The 18,518-nt window shown below is 36.1% G+C and overlaps 3 protein-coding genes and 4 non-coding genes across 7 annotated transcripts; 2 read left to right on the plus strand and 5 right to left on the minus strand.

Annotated features, from left to right (window-relative positions):
* The first annotated feature begins 158 nt into the window (after positions 1–158).
* On the plus strand, positions 159–2,830 carry LOC114367789 (U-box domain-containing protein 4-like). The gene is made up of 2 exons (XM_028324986.1): positions 159–1,646; positions 2,331–2,830. The coding sequence occupies exons 1-2, from the start codon at positions 336–338 to the stop codon at positions 2,394–2,396; spliced, it is 1,377 nt and encodes a 458-aa protein (XP_028180787.1). The 5' UTR covers positions 159–335; the 3' UTR covers positions 2,397–2,830.
* A 1,694-nt stretch (positions 2,831–4,524) lies between these two features.
* On the minus strand, positions 4,525–11,302 carry LOC114367223 (inositol transporter 4). The gene is made up of 7 exons (XM_028324364.1): positions 11,136–11,302; positions 8,076–8,209; positions 7,587–7,657; positions 7,173–7,508; positions 6,849–6,956; positions 5,543–6,148; positions 4,525–5,115 (listed from the first exon to the last, which is right to left on the minus strand). Exons 2-7 carry the CDS (start codon positions 8,200–8,202, stop codon positions 4,630–4,632), a joined length of 1,734 nt encoding a protein of 577 aa, XP_028180165.1. The 5' UTR covers positions 8,203–8,209; positions 11,136–11,302; the 3' UTR covers positions 4,525–4,629.
* Positions 11,303–11,622: 320 nt separating this feature from the next.
* TRNAL-CAG lies at positions 11,623–11,703 on the minus strand. Its single transcript has one exon. It is a non-coding gene; the product is annotated as a tRNA-Leu (tRNA).
* A 624-nt stretch (positions 11,704–12,327) lies between these two features.
* Positions 12,328–15,887, plus strand: LOC114425448 (thymidine kinase a-like). Its single transcript, XM_028392378.1, has 4 exons — positions 12,328–12,746; positions 14,599–14,743; positions 14,968–15,089; positions 15,301–15,887. The coding sequence occupies exons 1-4, from the start codon at positions 12,439–12,441 to the stop codon at positions 15,554–15,556; spliced, it is 831 nt and encodes a 276-aa protein (XP_028248179.1). The 5' UTR covers positions 12,328–12,438; the 3' UTR covers positions 15,557–15,887.
* A 794-nt stretch (positions 15,888–16,681) lies between these two features.
* LOC114369051 lies at positions 16,682–16,770 on the minus strand. The gene has a single exon (XR_003657512.1). It is a non-coding gene; the product is annotated as a small nucleolar RNA SNORD96 family (small nucleolar RNA).
* Positions 16,771–17,052: 282 nt separating this feature from the next.
* Positions 17,053–17,157, minus strand: LOC114369037. Its single transcript, XR_003657499.1, has one exon. It is a non-coding gene; the product is annotated as a small nucleolar RNA snoR109 (small nucleolar RNA).
* A 245-nt stretch (positions 17,158–17,402) lies between these two features.
* LOC114369049 lies at positions 17,403–17,494 on the minus strand. The gene has a single exon (XR_003657511.1). It is a non-coding gene; the product is annotated as a small nucleolar RNA SNORD96 family (small nucleolar RNA).
* Positions 17,495–18,518: the final 1,024 nt, after the last annotated feature.

The following is an 18,518-nucleotide window of genomic DNA, read 5'->3' on the forward strand; positions in this document are numbered from 1 at the left end:
TTCTCACCGTCGATTCAAATGGGTCCCACCTTTTCACCACCGACTGTCACACTACAAATCTGAACGTCCTGTGATTATAGCCCGCCCCGCATACCAAATCCCTCCACCACTCACACTCACAGCCAAATAAAAATAATAGTAATACGAAAATAAAAAAAAGAAAAATCAAACAGTTATTCTCCTTCTCCTTATTATTATTATTATTCGTCGTCTTCAACCTGGCGCAGCCTTCACTCACTTTTTTCCACTATGAAACTCTGAACTGAGAAATAAATAACATTACAAAACGCTAAACCCTAATCTTCTGCAATTCGTGTGCGTGGAAAGGTTCGAGAATGGTTTCGCTGGAGGAATCTCGCTCTAATTCGAGCCGTTTCCCCTTGGCGAGGAGTTACCAGTACCACTCCTCGGTTTCGTCCAAAACGCAGCGTCACATCGGAAGGTCCATGCGCACGATACGCTCCAGTTTCTTCCAGGACGACAACAGCAGCAGCTGCTGCTCCTTCACCGAGAAATCCACGTGTCTCTCGGAGAACCTCACCGACTCCGTCGTCGACCTCCGTCTCGGCGAGCTCGCGCTTCGGAACAGCAAATCGGTGAAATCCTCTCCGGCTGAGGAGGACCTCCTCGATTTGTCGCAGGCCTTCAGCGACTTCTCCGCCTGCAGCAGCGACATCTCCGGCGAGCTACAGCGCCTCGCGACGCTGCCGTCGCCGAAGAAGAGCGACGTCTCCGGCGATAATGAGGCGCCGGAGCTGGAGATTGAGCCCTGCATGGGGTTCCTGCAGAGGGAGAACTTCTCCACGGAGATTATCGAGAGCATTTCGCCGGAGGATCTCCAGCCGACGGTGAAAATGTGCATCGACGGCCTCCAGTCGCAGTCGGTAGCGGTGAAGCGCTCCGCGGCGGCGAAACTCCGGCTACTAGCCAAAAACCGCGCCGACAATCGCGTTCTGATCGCGGAGTCGGGCGCCGTCCCCGTCCTCGTTCCGCTTCTCCGGTGCAGCGATCCGTGGACGCAGGAACACGCTGTCACCGCACTGTTAAACCTCTCTCTCCACGAGGACAACAAAATGCTGATAACCAATGCCGGAGCAGTTAAGTCTCTGATTTATGTTCTAAAAACCGGAACTGAAACTTCGAAGCAGAACGCGGCCTGTGCGCTCTTAAGCCTTGCATTGGTGGAAGAGAACAAGGGCTCGATCGGGGCTTCCGGTGCGATACCGCCGCTGGTTTCTTTGCTTCTGAACGGTTCGAGCAGAGGGAAGAAGGACGCGCTGACGACGCTTTATAAGCTGTGTTCTGTTAGGCAGAACAAGGAGAGAGCGGTGAGTGCCGGCGCAGTGAAGCCGCTGGTGGAGCTCGTGGCGGAACAGGGGAACGGCATGGCGGAGAAGGCCATGGTGGTGCTGAACAGCCTGGCGGGGATTCAGGAAGGGAAGGACGCGATTGTGGAAGAAGGCGGAATTGCTGCTCTTGTGGAAGCTATTGAGGATGGGTCTGTGAAAGGGAAGGAATTCGCGGTTTTGACCCTTCTTCAGCTCTGTGTTGATAGTGTCATAAACAGAGGGTTTCTTGTTAGAGAGGGTGGGATTCCTCCTCTCGTTGCTCTTTCTCAGACTGGGAGTGCTCGAGCTAAGCACAAGGTTAGTCATACTCTAATCAAACCTCTATTCGATCATACTAACAAACCTCATATCATTATTTTTTCTAATCGACAAATGTTAATGGTTAGTTTTTGTTAGCAGGATGGATAGAATCCAAGAACCCATGACCTTTTCCTCCTTCTTAATCAACCAAACCTTATATCTCCCCTAATCCTATCATTATGATATACAGATAGCATGATTGTTAACATAAATTTAGGTGAATTTTCACTTGTTTGATTTTAAGTTGACAAATTGATTCTAGGTCAGAGTTGATTTTGAGTTGACGCAACTAGTTTTATTGTATTACATAAAAAATTTAGCTGAGATTTGCTACTAACTTGCTTTTAGAAAAAAAAAACCATACATAAATGGTTTTACTTCAAAATTAATTCTGCAAAATGAATTTTATTCAGAATCATTTTTGCAAATGCTCACCCATGCTATGGATCATGGAAGAAGGAAAAAATTGTTGCTTTGAAAGTAATAATAGTACTTTTGAGTTGTCCCAACTGAAATCTAAGCATACGCTCAGACACATACTAAAATACTAGTTTGATTGAGTCTTTTCTTAAGCATTACTAGGCGTTGCATGTAAGTATGTTTTAATTGTAATTTGGGGATTTATGGTCATGTTCCAGAATGGACCTGGATGTTAACGCTTCAGGCTTGTTTAATTTGCAGGCTGAAACGCTTCTTCGATATTTGAGGGAACCAAGACAAGAGGCAGCATCTACTTCAAGTTCTTAGATAAGTGATTACATTGCTACTTGGGAAGGTGGTAATTATACAATGTAATTGGTTATTGTGTATATAGTGTTTTTGATGGTTTGTACAGTGTGGCTAAGATAGTTGGAATGGGAACCGTGTTTATCGAAGTTAGATGAAGCTAGCGATCTATAGACTGACCCTTTAGATGTATGAATATAGCTAGGTTTGGGAGTTTGCTTTCCCTTGTTTTGATTTGCTGGTGTTTCCTGGAGTTACATGGTTGTCTTTTTAAGGGTTGATTAGGTTCCCTTTTGTTTAGGTGACCCTAGTTTTGTGGAAAGGGTTTCTGATTGTATTATTATATGGTAATTAATTTGCGCTCGTAATGAAAGTACGGAGCTTGTACTTCAATTGGAATGTTTGTGGTCATAATTTCTCTTAAGTCAACACAGAGCTTGAGTTTCGTTTATTTAGATACTGTGTATTTGCACAGGCTAGATCAATTGGAGTGTGGTGTTTTGACAATTCAACTCTTCCTCTGAAAACGTATACACAGTACTTTATTTAATTCCTTATTTCGTGCTACTTTTCCATGAAATATTAGAATATGCTTGCCTTGAGAGTTGAGAAATAAAAATATGGAATATGTTCTTGCTGAAGTCGACATAATCAACATATAACTGAAAATTGTAAAAGTTCTAAAAAAGACAGACGAGTCTGTAGGAAAACTTTTTTTTATATTCAAAGTTCTGAAAAGAGTAAAGCATGACTCAGATAAATTCAGTTAAGATGTTTAGATGGTACTGGAAGATCTTAACCCAGATCGAAAGAAATGTTTGGTAGTGAAAAAACCATGTACATGGGTGAGATTGGGACATGTTTGGGCGGGTGTTTATATGAATGGTGTGGGTCCCTCTGCGGCTCACCCGCTGCATGCTACCATATCAAGTCCCAAGTTACATCTGTATGGCAAATCATAGCCCCACCTCACAGTTTAATTCCACCACAGATTGCATCATTTTTGCCGTACTATTTTTCCTCATCTAGCACCTTGCATCTTTATTTTTATTTTCTTTTCTCCCCCTTTCAAATCTTCTTGTCGCTTATAATAATCACCAATTAGCTGGCAGAACAGGTATGTTTTGTCCTGCCATTTGTTTGGATGGTTGCACTTTCTAATCTTGAGGTTTTGAATTACCCGTGTCGGTGTTCTCTTCTTTCATTCATTTAAAACTATGGGTCTTATATATATTATCATTAGGTTCATTGCTTGCATCATCAAAAGGCGAATCTGTTTGGTGGTGAGATGGTACTGGTTTATCTGAAGCAAAAGTTTGTAACATCTTGGAACGTAGAAGATCTCACAAAGATAGTTGAATTTTCACGTTTTCTATCACTAAGCTGCTACCACCTCTTTGGTATTTTGCAGAACTTCTACTCCAAGTTGCTTTCAAACTATTCAATTTTTACATCTACGCCATCACATGAGAAAATGAAAAATCAAATAAAATAGATTTATTAGACTATCTGTATCTAGATATACTATTCAACAACTTTTAACAATAATTTAATCCCAACCAATCAAACTATTTTGGGGGCAGGAGGGTGTCTATAAGAGTTATACACTTAATGTTACTCATAAATTACTTCTATTTATGATAACATGTATTGACTAAGTTTGCCATTAGTTCTGCTTATATACCAAGGGGGATTTTTTAGAATGATTCATAACAACAACAACTTCCTTTTAGTTGTTTTTTCTTTATAAATTATATTATATGTTTAGTACTTCTGTTTGAAATTAATAATAATAGCTGATTATTTATCATACTCTGATTTAGCAAACTTTTCCCCAAATCTGTTCAAAGAAAGGAATAATACATGGGAATTAAAGTTTTATAATTATAGTTTTCTTCACGAGCTGGAATTTGGGCATTCTATTTGTTTTATAAACATGAATATTTCACAGCCATGACCATGTGATACAAATATCATTTTGCCCCCAAATGTCTATGCTCTTTTGGTAATTTAATGCATAATTTTTTTTTCCTACAATACAATCAACAATCTTAAACCTAAAATATTAATGAATTATTAATGAATTAACATACCTAAACATAAATTTACTTTTCTCATAATCAATTTTTTTTTGGGAAATAGAAACAAATTATATATAATTGGTATTTATTATAATTATAATATTTTCCACAATTCATTCAAATAAGTTATATAAGTTTGTTTGAAGGCTTGAACAAAAGAAGTGACAGTATCATTAAGCCAAGTCTTGTTCTTTCCCTTTGTTATCCTCATTTTTTCTGTTAAATGGGAAAGGTTTGAAGCCTTTCTGAAGCATTTTCTCCACCTCCTCAAACTGAAGGCCTTTGGTTTCAGGCACTAATGCATAGATGGCCACAAGTCCTATAAGGGAGAACCCTGCAAAGAGGAGGAATGTGCCACAAGTGCCTAGAGTTTTTGTCATGCTTAAGAATGACTCACTCACAATGAGATTAGCACACCAGTTGGAAACTGCTGCTATACCCCCACCAATACCTCTGAACCTCAATGGATAAATCTCAGAGTTTAGAACCCAAGGCACAGTTCCCATTCCAGGAGAGTATGCTATGATATACAATCCAAGTATTACAACAGCAAGGATTCCAATTTTGCTTGGACAACCCTTAGAAAACCATACACGATTTTGTGCTTGACACATGCCTCTCATACTCTTGTCTGCTGCCAAGCATGCTCCCGGAAGAACCTATCAGATAAAGACAGAATGAACTCCTGCTTAATCAAGCTGAATATTATTTGGGGAAAGTCCAGGTTTTCACATATTCTTAGCAAAGAATGAAACTCATATGACAATAGAATTTAATTAGAATGTAAAGGATTTTTACATTATCATTCTAAGTGTGTTTGGTTTCACATCCCAGACGTGGTTTTTTCACATTTACTGAGAAGTTTATAGTTGTAGCTTCCACATCTCAGACGTGATTTCTTACTTCTCAATGAGTTTCCAAACACAAATTTAATTATAAATTGTCATGTATGGTAAGATTGTTGTTGACTTTTGTAATAACTGCTTTAAAAGTTATGTTTAGGATGATATCTAATTGGTTGATTGTGTAAAAATCTTTATACTAGCACTATATCAAAAGTAAACTCAAATCTTTAGTAAAACTTACATCACTCTCGCTGCTGGCACAAAAGGCACAGTCCACTTGCAAACAATGCATGCAGTTCCATGAGGAGAAATTTGGGGCCTTTGTGTAAGCCTGGCATGTAGAGTTAGCACCAAAGCTAAGGGTATCCTGGTTACTGATGGCAGGAGCATGATGAGCTGCTTGGTTAAATGTAACACTTAACATTATGAGGCAAACGATTATGCCAATCATGGATATGAGCATCAACTTTCTCCTTCCATATCTATCAATAAAAAGCATGCTCAAGATAGATCCAACAGCATTCAAACCAGAAGTAACCAGAGAAAGGGCAAGAGCTGTGGAGTTGGAAGCAATTCCAGCAAACTGAACTATGGTTGGGCTGTAATACATTACAGTATTGATGCCAACAAGCTGCTGAGCCACTTGGACAGTGATGCCCGCATAGAGTGCTCTTCGAACTACATCATTAGCCAAAACATTCTTCAGTTTCTGTGCTAGACTATGCCCAATCAAACCTTCCTCTGCCCTCTCCGCTTCAACTGATTCTTGCATGGCTCTCATTTCCTCTTCAACTTCACTGGGACGGTAGATTTTTGACAGAATATGCTTTGCCTCCTCTTCCTTGTTCTGAGGAAAATAAATTAAATAGTAGACATGAAATAGACTCCAAAAATGGTTTTTTTACAGGGTAGCAGAGTTGTTTCATGTTCAGTATATCTGCAAATTTTATGATAGTTGCTGAGAGTCTAACATAGAAACATAGGCGGAGTTTTTAACCAAATTGAATGACATCATGTGATTTATATAGCTAACCTTACCTGGTGGATAATATTTTGCTGTTGTTGTGATCGATTGTTTACACAGTATATTTATGAAAAATTAAGATTTTACTCTTGATAATTCACAAATGCAGCCATGAAATGAAAGTCTGATATCTAAAAGTCTTACAGAAAAAATAAGAAACCTAAGGACTTATTTGTGCTTTATGTTAATTATTCGAAGTTAGAAATGAAGTCATGTTCAATGCAATTTAAAGACTCCTATGCAAAGGTAAGAATTTAGTTGCACTTTATACACACCTCGCAACTAAATTTATAGCAACTGAGTCCGCTCAGAAATAATTAACCTTAACATTATGCAATGTGAATGTGAAATATAAGAGCGATTAAGTTTGTTTTTTAGCTGGGATAGAGCATTTAAGCAAATATTTTGTCACGAATAGAACAAGTTTTTTAGGATATTTAAGAATCTGTCTAAAAGAATGCACGGAAAACTCAATTTTCATTGGCATGGCAGGGGAAATATGATGCTTGACAAACAGCATTACCTGTCTATAGAGCCATCTAGGTGACTCAGGGAGGGACAACATTAACACGAACTGTATCACAGCGGGAACTCCTGCCACCCCAAGCATCCAACGCCAGGTTCCAGGCGCCTGAAACAAATCAAATTGATGACAAGAAAACAATCACTTTATTATGTGTTCGTTATATACACCATTCAAGTTAATGAACTTCAAATAATGGAGTTATAAGATTGGCTTAGTGGTTGAAGAGAGGTTGTGGATTCAAATCTCTTCCACTAACATTGACCTTTAAAAGAAATGAACTTCAAATAACATGTCCTTTCAATCATGCATATGTATGCGTACCTTGGTGAATGCCAAATTGACGAGGTAAGACAGAAATTGGCCACCAGTGATGAGAAAAGCATTGATACTGACTAGAGCACCTCTGATCTTAGCTGGGGAAGCTTCAGAGATGTATAGAGGGGCTGTCATAGATGCCATTCCAACTCCCAAACCAACAAACACTCTACCAACAATGATGACCCATGGAGAAGGAGCAAGGGACATAACCAAAGCACCAATAAAGAATACAACATCAGCCACCAAAATAGTTCTCTTTCTCCCTAGCTTGTCATTTATCCACCCTCCCAATGCAGCACCAATTATGGCTCCAGCAACAGCCATACTCACAATGGTTTCCTGCAAAACATTGGATAAAGAAAAAAAAATCAATCCAACCCCACTAATTCCAAATGGAAGATAGCAAAACAAACTTACTTGAAGCCATGTTTTCTTGTCAACTTGGTCAAAATCATCACGGATGTATAACAAGGCCCCAGAAATCACCCCTATATGTGAGTAATTTTGTCAAAAATAAATGTCATCTAATGTAATCACAACAGCATCAACATCTCTAGTAGTAAACACATATTGCATGTTTGGTTTTGCAATGAGTAATCTAAAATCACGTTGGAACATCAGCTAACATGATTTTAGACTAATATTCACAGGTTTGGTCAAAAGTCAAAGCATTATTTCTCAAGTACAAAATTGATTCTGTGTTGAAATAATTTTCCTATGTGTTGGATAAGAAAAATTTAGACTAAATTTGACTATTAACTTCAAAATCAAGGGTGTAACTTGAGCATTTAAACATAAATTGTTTGACTTGACAATCAATTATAACCGAATAAATTTTGTAAAATGAATTTTAGAAATAATCAACGAGAGGAAAAGTGAATTGAACAAGGCTTGTATTTGTGTGACCTGTATCATAACCAAAGAGGAGACCCCCTATGCCAGCAGATAAAGCAAGGCGCATGATGTAAGGTGATTCAGTTGTTCTGCGCCAGCATTCTGTGAACTCGGTCTTGCTTGCGACCCTTTCATCCATCTTGATGCTTGAAAGGTTACAGAAGCATGGAAGTGAAGTGTGTGTAAAAAACTCAAAATAGAAGAACTTGGTTTTCAAGTGACTTAAAAACGTATGTGAAACTTGTCTGAATCCAAGTAAAGATAGTTAATAGTTTTCATGCAGTGGCGAAATCCTGATGTGGGGGTTAAAGTTCTGTCAGGAAGGCAGTTTGACATTATGCAGCAAATGCAGACTCTGTTTAGTAAACGTGTTGGACCCACATGCCCTGTTAATGAATCCTAACTAATGATGATTTCCATAGTTCCCCAAACCCAAAGTACATCTCCAATTCTGCACTCTTTCCCCCAGGTTCCAGTCTTCCGGAAATTCTTATTATTGTAATTTTTGGAAACCAACGTGTATGTATGTGTTTATTGGATTTGTGTTCAATAATATTCATGCTGGATTATAAATTTATTATCTTAATGTCAAACTGTTATCATCTTTTCCTTAACTCCCACGTACATGAATTGATTTTGGAGTTCATTGTGAGCATGCTTGGAATACGTCATGGAATCATATCCGATACCGGAAATGCGTAAAACTAATTAAATGACATAGAAGGACACATCTTTACATTAATGTGCTGCTGAATCAAACAAAAGCTATTTGTGTGTTTGGATTCTAGTTCATTATGCTCTGACGTGATGGGTAACTTGTTTTTAGTGCATTTAGATGTGATAATTTCTTGAGACATAGATCACAAATAGTAATTCAGACACGCACAATATGATTTCTATATATATATATATATATGATCTTTTCCTTAATTCATAGATCTTTGGGATACGGAAAATGTGTCAAACTATTTAAATGACACAAAAGCTATAATGGATTTTCGCCTATTAAGCTCTGGCGAGACAGGTCACTGAAGCAACAATTAGTTGCTTTTAATGCATTTTGATTTGATAATTTCCCGTGACGTGGATCGTAAATAATAATGCAGACACACACTATATGAATTTTATATACGTCTCGAAATTAACACTTTGCTAGTTTGTTTGGTTACTAAGAAATAGAAGGCAGAGGATGGAAATATGAATGGGAGAAATATTGTGTGGTTGGTGGGATAGAAATAGAGTGGAAAAAATTAAAGAAATAAAAATAGTTAGATCCATTACTCATTTTCACTTACCTACGTTTTTTTTTTAATTTATTTATCTTCAATCAAACAACTTCAATTTTCATTTACATTTTTTATTTCTATCCATGATGCTTCTTTTCTTCTTATCGAACGAATCTAAAGGCTTTTGAGTGTATTATGTTTTTGCTGCATCAGATTATTAAGTCTCAATAGGTTTGTTAAGGGTGCCTTTAACAGTTTCATGATAACTTGTGTCATATTCTTTTTGCTGCTTTTTAAAGGGCTGGACAATACTCTTATGTTTTATGGTTTAGTTTTGTTCGAGTTTTGGTTATTATGTGGGAGGGGCTGTTTTGAGGTCTTCTTATGTAGCAGACATTTTGTTGAGTTTCATGCAATTGTGCTGCAACTCTCTTTTATAATACATGTTCTTAGTCTTTAAAAAAAATCATCAACTCCTTGATCTATACTAAACATGATTGCCATTTCGTGTTGAACGGTTGGTCCTCTTTAAAAGGATATTGAATTGGAACTAGGTTTATCTTCCTATCAATTAATTAACATTCCAATTGCCATTACATGACTATAGTCCCCAAGGGACGGTGTAGAAATCTATTAGATGGGGGGCTGATTTTTTTCTTCTTCTTTTGTAATTTTTTGAATGTCTAACATATAATAAATAACAATTTTATTTGCTATCATAATAATAAAAAACATCTAACTGATTTTAATTAATTTTACAGTAGTTATCACTTTAACCATTATCTTAATAACAATAAATATAATTATTTTTTTACAATTTTATACTATTCAATCTTAACCACCATTATTTTATATTAATAAAATTTATTTTACAATAACTATCTTAAATATGCATATGGATATACAAAAGAAATACCAAGGGAGGAGGGGCCAGATGATCCGTGCCTGCCCTCCTCTATATCCGTCATTACTCTACACGAAAATATGTGTAGATAGGAAGGAAAAATTACCAGCTTTTGAACTCTGGCTACTTTTTTTTTTTTTTTTTTGTTCTGAAAAGAACTTTGGCTACTTAAAAAACTCAAAATGAGAAAAAGCTATGGTATTAACATCAATCATAATGTCAGACCGTACCAATACAAGAGAGAATTGTAAATTAGTTATACTTATGGATTAATTGTTTATTTGGTTTGTTAATGTTTGCATTTACCAGTTAGACTTGAGGATATCTGAAGTCCCATAATCTCAATAATTATATATATATATATATATATATTTAATATATATTGAACTAATCATTAATCAATTTGATCATTAACTTATTGTCTCGATGATTAAACAGATTTTCACAATATTGGTCAGTAGGATGGTATAGACTTACTAGTGCAATGATCACACAAAATTAGTCTTTGTAGTCCCCACAATTATTTTGTGTGGTCAAAATGTAATATTACTCAAAAATCGCGCACGATAAAAATTGAAATGCAAAACTGAAGGGTTTGTATCACTTCAACAATCATCTTCTTGAGAATAAAAAAAAATCATCTTCTTTAATTTGATTGTTTGCTAAAATTGAATGGAATCTCTTCACAATCATAATCATCATTTGAAATCTGATATGTACTCCCATTATTTTTTATGCATTCGCACTAATTTGATGCATGAAACGGGTGAATATCCTTATCCTTCCGTCCATGTAGTTAAACGCTAGCGTGTTAATTTAATTACAATAGAGAAACTTTGATGAAAATAATTAGATCGGGACAAAACCAAAAAGTGACACTAACAAGAAAATCAAACACAAACAATAACACAAGTTAGGAGCTTAGTTTTTTCCATCCCTTACCGGCAGTGACACTGCGGCAAATCTCCGCAATTTTGATTCCAACAAACTCAAACTCTGCTCCTTCTTCAGTTCTTTTTCTTCGTTGATGTCTTTCTTTCTTTGAGAATGTGGACTATTGCAAATTCGGGACCTTCTTTAGTTCTTTGCCACAAGAATAAAGAGAAAATACTCGTCCCACTTCGGAAAAGTCAAGGATAATCAATTTAATACTTTGTTTTGGTGGGGAATTTTTCACTTCTAAAATCATTCCCGTTTCTTTCATTTAAGTTGGTTAATGGTTTCACTCAACTCAATCCTTAATCCGATAGTTCTACCTTTTTGCCATTGGCATTTTGACTTGTGACAAAGTCAGGCCAAAGAATTTACTTCTTGAGCAAACATCCAATCCATTTCCTGAAAAGATTATTCTATACCCAATCTACTCATGAGATCCACAATCTACAATATTATACATAAGAGAAATTATAAATAAAAAAATAGTAACCATTGTCAAGAATGGGATTCGAACCCATGCCCTTTCGGACCAGTACCTGAAACTGGCGCCTTAGACCAACTCGGCCATCTTGACATTTATTAAAGACTGGCCTATAACATTAAATAACAAAAATAACTGACTTTAGCCGATCAAAATTAATTTTCATGAATGCTCACTCTAAACAGTAAGCACATTACAAAAGTAATTTTTTCAAAGGATTAATGAAATTGTTTTTTCTTTTTATTTTATTTTTATGTTAGATTTATCTTGAAACACATATATAATATTTCTGCTTTCTATCTTTTTAATTTAAAAATGCACTTAGGAAAAAAAGACTTAATTATATAATTACTCTTTTTTAATTATATTTAAGATTTAATTTGGCGTCCCAATATTAATTTCATCTCTCAATTATTATTTAAAATAAAATAATTATATCATTTTTATTAGATCGATTAATTATTTGTCAGAAATCAATATTTTTTTTACATTGTCAACACAATTAATATAAAACATCATATCTTTTAAACTTTATTTAAATTGAGACTTTTACATTAGTTGACAAGTTGTGGATTTAAAAAACACAGCATTTCACATTAAAGGAAAAAGATATAACTGTTTTATTTTAAATAATTAAAAGACTAAATTAAATATATTAATAATTAAGAGATTAAATTAGATCGAAAAAATACATTACAAGTTGCTATAACTTAAGCAGTATGAGTCTGGTTCCCTGGAGAGTGGAGATTACCCTCCAACTCAAACAGCATAGCATAAAATGCGAAATCTTTGTTCCCAGTTGCAAAACCCTTAAACCCCTTCCACGCCATGAAGTCCCTTCTCAACCCAAAGTTCTCAGCTTTATCTCCCAAAGCTTCTCCTTTTGCTCTGTTCTCACTTCCTTCTTCTCGATTCTCCTTCCGCAGCAACCCGCGTCGAATCCCCAATCGTCTTCTTCGCCTCAACCCATCACCCTGTTCGTCCAATAATTTCTGTTGCACCATTCAAAATCGAAGTTTGCAAACGGAGCCCTCGCCGCCTCCCTCCGGCGAGATTCACGTCATTGTGGGGCCCATGTTCGCCGGAAAAACCACATCGCTCCTTCGTCGGATTCAGTCGGAAACCACCAACGGCAGGTCAACTCTTCTTCTCTCTTTGTCTTTAGCTGTCTTATTAAGAGAACAAAACCCTTTTACGTGAAGTGGTTATTTGTTTGTTTATTTTTGTTTATCTTAATTCCTCTGATTGAGTAATTGGTTGTTGAGTGTAGTTTGTCATGGTTAGATGCATTTACAGTTATAGTGGCATCTTGCTTGCAACTATTGATTCCCAAAGTCATTATTGTCTTGTACTTTGACTTGGAAAGACTTTTTTTGTGCAATGCCATATTCACTGGTCTGATATGGTCAACTTTGAGGTCAAGCCTTGCAGAAGACCCCAACCGAGTAAGGTCTTGGAAGGTCTGTGTATGTCCTATGAAGTATGGACTCTGGACACGGACACTTCGACACCACTAATATCTAAAATATATGATGCGGGAACACTGCATACACACACAAACAGAGAGATTTTAATTAAATGAAATACGAGTAACATATAACAAAATGTCTAAATTGATGGTATATTCATTTTTTTTAAACCAACCTTCTATGTTTTTTCAAGTGTATTAGTTGTGTAAAGGTGGCGGCTTAAGTGTTTTAAGTCAACTAAAAGTAATTTTTGAATCCTGGGTTGGTGAAGGTAATTGGGCTCTTGTGCCAAACGGGATTGGCGATGCATCAAAGAGCTTATTCTCTGATGCTGCAGGAATTCATATTCTGGAAATCTATAAACCTCACCAACAAGCTGATTAGATTTATCAGGTAATTAGAGATATTGCCTCTATTTTAAAGGATTTGGGCTATATTCCTCATTTAAGTATAAATTGATGAAGACATGCTCCTTATGCAATGGAAAACATAGGATATAGACATTCTGCTGCTTAAAATTTTGGTTGATTAAATTAGCATGGTCCTCGACAAATAGGACATGATGCTTTCAGAATATAAACAAAGTTATGGTTTGCAACGAAAGTTTCTGAATTACAGGTTGTAGATTTGAAGTGGAATAGTGAAACATAAGGGATTTTGAGCTACACTAGTATATACATTCTTCAGTGACATAGGAACAATGTGTCTTCAATGCTACATTTGGCAAACTAATAGGTGATAGCCAAGTTGATATTTTTTTTCCCTCCTAGGAATCAGTATGCAAAATTTATGAATAGATCTATAGTCTACATGCCAGTTAGTATGATCTAGTTCTTTATATTATCCAATCATAATCATTTTATATTCTCTTAGAAACATACCTCGCTGACATATGCTTGACTGTTGTAGATTTTCTGTTTCCTATATTTACATGAATGGTGGATCTCATATTGCCATGGTTGCTTTTGTTGCTTACCCCCACCCCATAAAGAAAAGTCCCCTACATACGATTTCTCTAATGGAAATAAGTTTTTTTTTGGTAAGACAATGTGGTGCCCTCTCACATCCTTTGGGTATGAGTCTAATCTCTCCCCAAGCATTGGAATGTTGTCTTGGCCCCGAGCATAAGGTGCTTCAGTGGGTTTTGAATACCTATAATAGTATAATGTATCTTTAACCTGCCTGCTTGGCTCTGAGCATAAGGTGCTTTGGTGGGTTTCGAATTTCTATTCTGCATCTAATGTCTCCTCACCTTGAGCTCAATTTTTCCGATTGAGTCACACCTAGTGGTTGGAAACAAATGGTTCCTTACTTTCATCTTTTGGAAAGCAAGGAAAGTTAATTCTGGATGTGGATACTGATAGAATCATATGTGATGCTTATGTTGCTGTGATGACTCTGGATGTATAGCAAGTTCCTGATTGTGATTTTTGTTTATCTTTCAGGAAACAAACTAAATGGTTTAGCAATAGCATCATTCATAAGGTGCATATTTTAATTTTATGTTTCTTTGATGCAGAAATGTAGCAATAATTAAATCAAGCAAGGATACAAGATATGGATTAGACTCAATTGTTACACACGATGGTGCAGAATTACCATGTTGGGCACTGGAAAACTTATCTTCATTCAAGCAGAAGTTTGGAATTGATGCTTATGAGAAGGTATTATAGTTTGAAGTTCTGTAACATGTATTTATTTATCATTTATACCACAGAAAATTCAATGTATAGTTGTGTACATGGACTGATTTGACTCTAATTGGTTATTATATGATTGGTTTGTGTGATGCGTGACTGTTGATAATTTTATTTTTTCCCCTTCCCCTCCAATGTATACTAGTTTACTACCTGCATTTTGTTGACTCTCAACTGATTGATGATGACAGCTGGATGTGATTGGTATTGATGAAGCTCAATTCTTTGATGACCTTTATGAATTCTGTCTTCAAGCTGCTGATCATGATGGAAAAACAGTAATAGTTGCTGGACTAGATGGTAACTATTTGAGGTAATACTACTTAAGTTTTAAAATTTTCGTTTTGTTTCGTGGGGTTGCAATGAAGCCATAATTTCAGATGTTTAATCATAACACAAGCTTGACTTGTTCCATGTAAATTCTATTTGTTTATACTTGTGTTACTTGGGGTTTTACCAGTAGGTTATGGTTGGATTTTACATTATCGCGTCCACGCTGAAGGTGTTTCTACATTTACTGGCAGGAGGAGCTTTGGTTCCGTCCTTGATATAATTCCCCTTGCTGATTCAGTAACCAAGTTAACTGCCAGATGTGAAATCTGTGGGAAGCGTGCTTGCTTTACCCTGAGGAAGACACAGGATAAGCAGATTGAGCTGATTGGTGGTGTTGATGTCTACATGCCTGTGTGTCGCCAGCACTATGTCAGTGGACAGGTAGCCATGGAAGCCACAAGGCATGTCCTTGAATCTCACAAGGTTGAATGTGCCTCCCATACATAAGCTGCTCCACATTTCTTAGCGGTTACGTACATGCCTAGTGTTTATTCATGGTTGTGCCATATCTTATATTGAAAGAAACGAGTAGGTTATTTTTCAATGTCAATTTAGTTTCAATGTTTGATTCTAAATTGAAAGCTAGTATTGATTTGCTCCATTTTATGGACTTGGATTAAATAGTTCAGAGAAGAGACGAGGGCCAGGGAGTATGTAACGCCCTTCTTCACATTGATGTATGTTTTGTTTAGATTGAGGTTTGGTGTAGCTCGGGACTATATATAAATGTGGATTAAATATTAATCAATCTGAAAAATATGTTTAGTAGGCTATGTAACTTGATGTGAAAATTTTCAAAAAGTTTAATAATTGCAACATTAGTCCAATTCAAATTAATTCATGACACCAGTTGAGAAATCTCTGCCACTTTAGTGTCACTGCTATTCCAGTTTCCAATCCTCATGTGTTCAACATTGTGCTTGTATCGGTGAATGAAAAGGAAATCCGAATTCTAACCCCATATGGAAGAAGGCAATAATACATTTATGTTGGATCTTTTCTTCAGAGAATGAGAATGCGAGGCTAACCACCGTTTAAGTGTAACAATGTTACAGGCAAAAAAAGATTTTGCATGTAATCTATTCCTTTCCCAAAGCAAAAAAAAAAAAAAAATCAAAAGCAAGAAATTGCTGTTTAATTGTAGTCCTTTCAGTGTCTTGTGCGGTTCGGCCAGATTAATTATTTCGGATATCAAAAGAATTGTTGTTTAGCAATACTGTTAAGTTATCATCCGGGTAAAAAAGTTATATTTGATCCTTTAGGATGGATCCTATAGAATAAATTGGTCATTCATCATTTTTTTTGTGATAATGGTATTCATTTTCCAGGGTTTAAAATATTTTGTTTATTTATAAATTTATGATTCTCTTAATTTGAATATAAAATTTTCGTTCTTTCTTTTCCTTCCAAGACTCTGTTAAAGATTTCTCTTCAAGCACTTACATCATGGCAAACTACAGTATATCAAAACATAATACTAACGAAATCAGCAAGCTTAGTAACAAAAAAGATTATCTTCAATTAATAAAATCACATAAAGGGAACGAAAATAAAATAAAACTAGTACAGCCACGACCTCAGAATTGCAGAATAACATCAAGGCATAACAAAGCCATTCAGTCCCGAAAGATGGTTATGGTAATTGCTATCATCATTGGCAGGTGGCTATACTGTGATTCGTACAGACAAATGAAAAAAGTTGGAAGCACACTAGCAATCAAGAAAGTTAGCTTCGAACATTCAATTTTAGAGAAGGCAAATAAAAACATTATTGTGTCTGTAGGCACTCAGAATCAAGAAAGTGACCCTTTTGAGTGTTCAATGGAAGAGAAGGGTCTCTGAAAACAGAGAAATCATAGGCTTATTTTCCTCTTCTCCCCTTCTCAGCACAAAACCTAAAAGGGTCAAACAAAAAAAGAAATGAACTTTAAGAGGAAGAAAATGAATGTAAGAAGCTCGGTAAGCAGATTGGTTGACAGAGACCCAAAAAGGATATCACAACAACCGGCCAGTAAGCTTCTGAAATTGAATTAATTTAGCTACAGCCACTATGGCACATTCAAGATCAAGGGTACAGCTTTTTTTGCTCCAACCCTTCCCTTGGTACATGTAGCATCACCACAACTACACCCAAATCAAATAACTAACATTTTTCAATTGGGATAATTGTCAAAACACACACAAGGGCTTGCCCACAAAAAATTCAAGACTTCTAAATCACTAAATCAAAAGCCATTTTCACAACACCAAAAACTTGTATCTTAATAAAAATAATAAGAACAACAATAATAAGTAGCCTCAGAATTGCAGAATAATAACAGCAAGGCAAAGAATGCCATTCAGTCCCGAAAGATGGTATTTGGTTATTGATATCATCATTGGCCAAATTTTGATCTTAGAATAACAACACAAAGGAAAGGAACGGACTTTGATTCTTCACCTAATTTTCTAATGGAAAGCTTTGAGAACAGAGAGGCGGCACCAAAGTGAAAACTAGGTTTAAAAGAGTGTTTCTCTTGCTATACCCATGATTGCAGTTTGCGTGAATGTTTATAGATGCTGGACTTTGCTGATATGGGCCTATGGGCCTCCTTCTTTGTTGCTTTATTATGTTCAATAAACCCAGTTGACAAAAAAAAAAAGGTAATTGCTATTTCCAATCCCCTATCACCAATACACTTTCCTTTTAATTTTTCTCTCAGCAATTCCCTAAAAAAAATACACTCCCCTTTATTTATCAATGCTTCTTCACCACCAGAATTATACACTCCCACACGACCATACCCCTTCATCACTTTGCAATCTGCAGTGTGTGGTGCCAATTGGAAAATGTGCACATTTAATCAGACCACCACTGATCCTTTTTGATTCTCAAAGTGAAACCTTGCACAAAGAGGGATTCACATTTTACAACAAAAACCACCATCTCTCGTCTAGAGAGAACTGATTGAATCCAACAACACCACAACAGGTTTTAAGCAATAGTTAGTTATTCAAACTTTTACTTATTCGATTCTTCCTTTCGTAAGTGTGTTCTGGGTTGGGTTGTTGAGTCTCTTTATGATGAGGACATATGTATTATCATGACGACCTTTGCTCTTGGATTGAATATATGCCTCGGTGGATTGAAAAGGTTTTTTTTTTCTATGAGTATTAGGACATATCTATTGGGATGAAGCCTATATGCGGGTTTGCTTTATGTTATTATCTTCTCTATATCACATTGATGTGAGAGGGGCACGTCATGGAGGGATGATCGGAAGTACATCTTTTAATTTTTTTTTATTGATAAATATTAGTTATTAATTAATATATTTTTGTTAAATCTTTTCATTATTTCCTTCTTCTTTTACTATGAAACTAATCTTATAATTTCTCATGATATTTCTGTAAAATATCAATTAAAAGG

The sequence above is a fragment of the Glycine soja genome, chromosome 9 (assembly GCF_004193775.1).
Source record: "Glycine soja cultivar W05 chromosome 9, ASM419377v2, whole genome shotgun sequence".
Classification (NCBI taxonomy): domain Eukaryota; kingdom Viridiplantae; phylum Streptophyta; class Magnoliopsida; order Fabales; family Fabaceae; genus Glycine; species Glycine soja.

Bases quoted from the DNA above. Each gene is read 5' to 3' on its own strand.
- LOC114425448 (XM_028392378.1), top strand. From the start codon at position 12,439: ATGAAGTCCCTTCTCAACCCAAAGTTCTCAGCTTTATCTCCCAAAGCT. The intron at 14,744-14,967 runs GTATTATAGTTT...TGATGATGACAG, and splicing joins GAATTGATGCTTATGAGAAG to CTGGATGTGATTGGTATTGA. The intron at 15,090-15,300 runs GTAATACTACTT...ATTTACTGGCAG, and splicing joins CTAGATGGTAACTATTTGAG to GAGGAGCTTTGGTTCCGTCC.
- LOC114367789 (XM_028324986.1), top strand. From the start codon at position 336: ATGGTTTCGCTGGAGGAATCTCGCTCTAATTCGAGCCGTTTCCCCTTG. The intron at 1,647-2,330 runs GTTAGTCATACT...TTTAATTTGCAG, and splicing joins GTGCTCGAGCTAAGCACAAG to GCTGAAACGCTTCTTCGATA.
- LOC114367223 (XM_028324364.1), bottom strand. From the start codon at position 8,202: ATGGATGAAAGGGTCGCAAGCAAGACCGAGTTCACAGAATGCTGGCGC. The intron at 7,658-8,075 runs GTCACACAAATA...ACTCACATATAG, and splicing joins CCTCTTTGGTTATGATACAG to GGGTGATTTCTGGGGCCTTG. The intron at 6,149-6,848 runs GTAATGCTGTTT...TATTTTCCTCAG, and splicing joins CTAGATGGCTCTATAGACAG to AACAAGGAAGAGGAGGCAAA.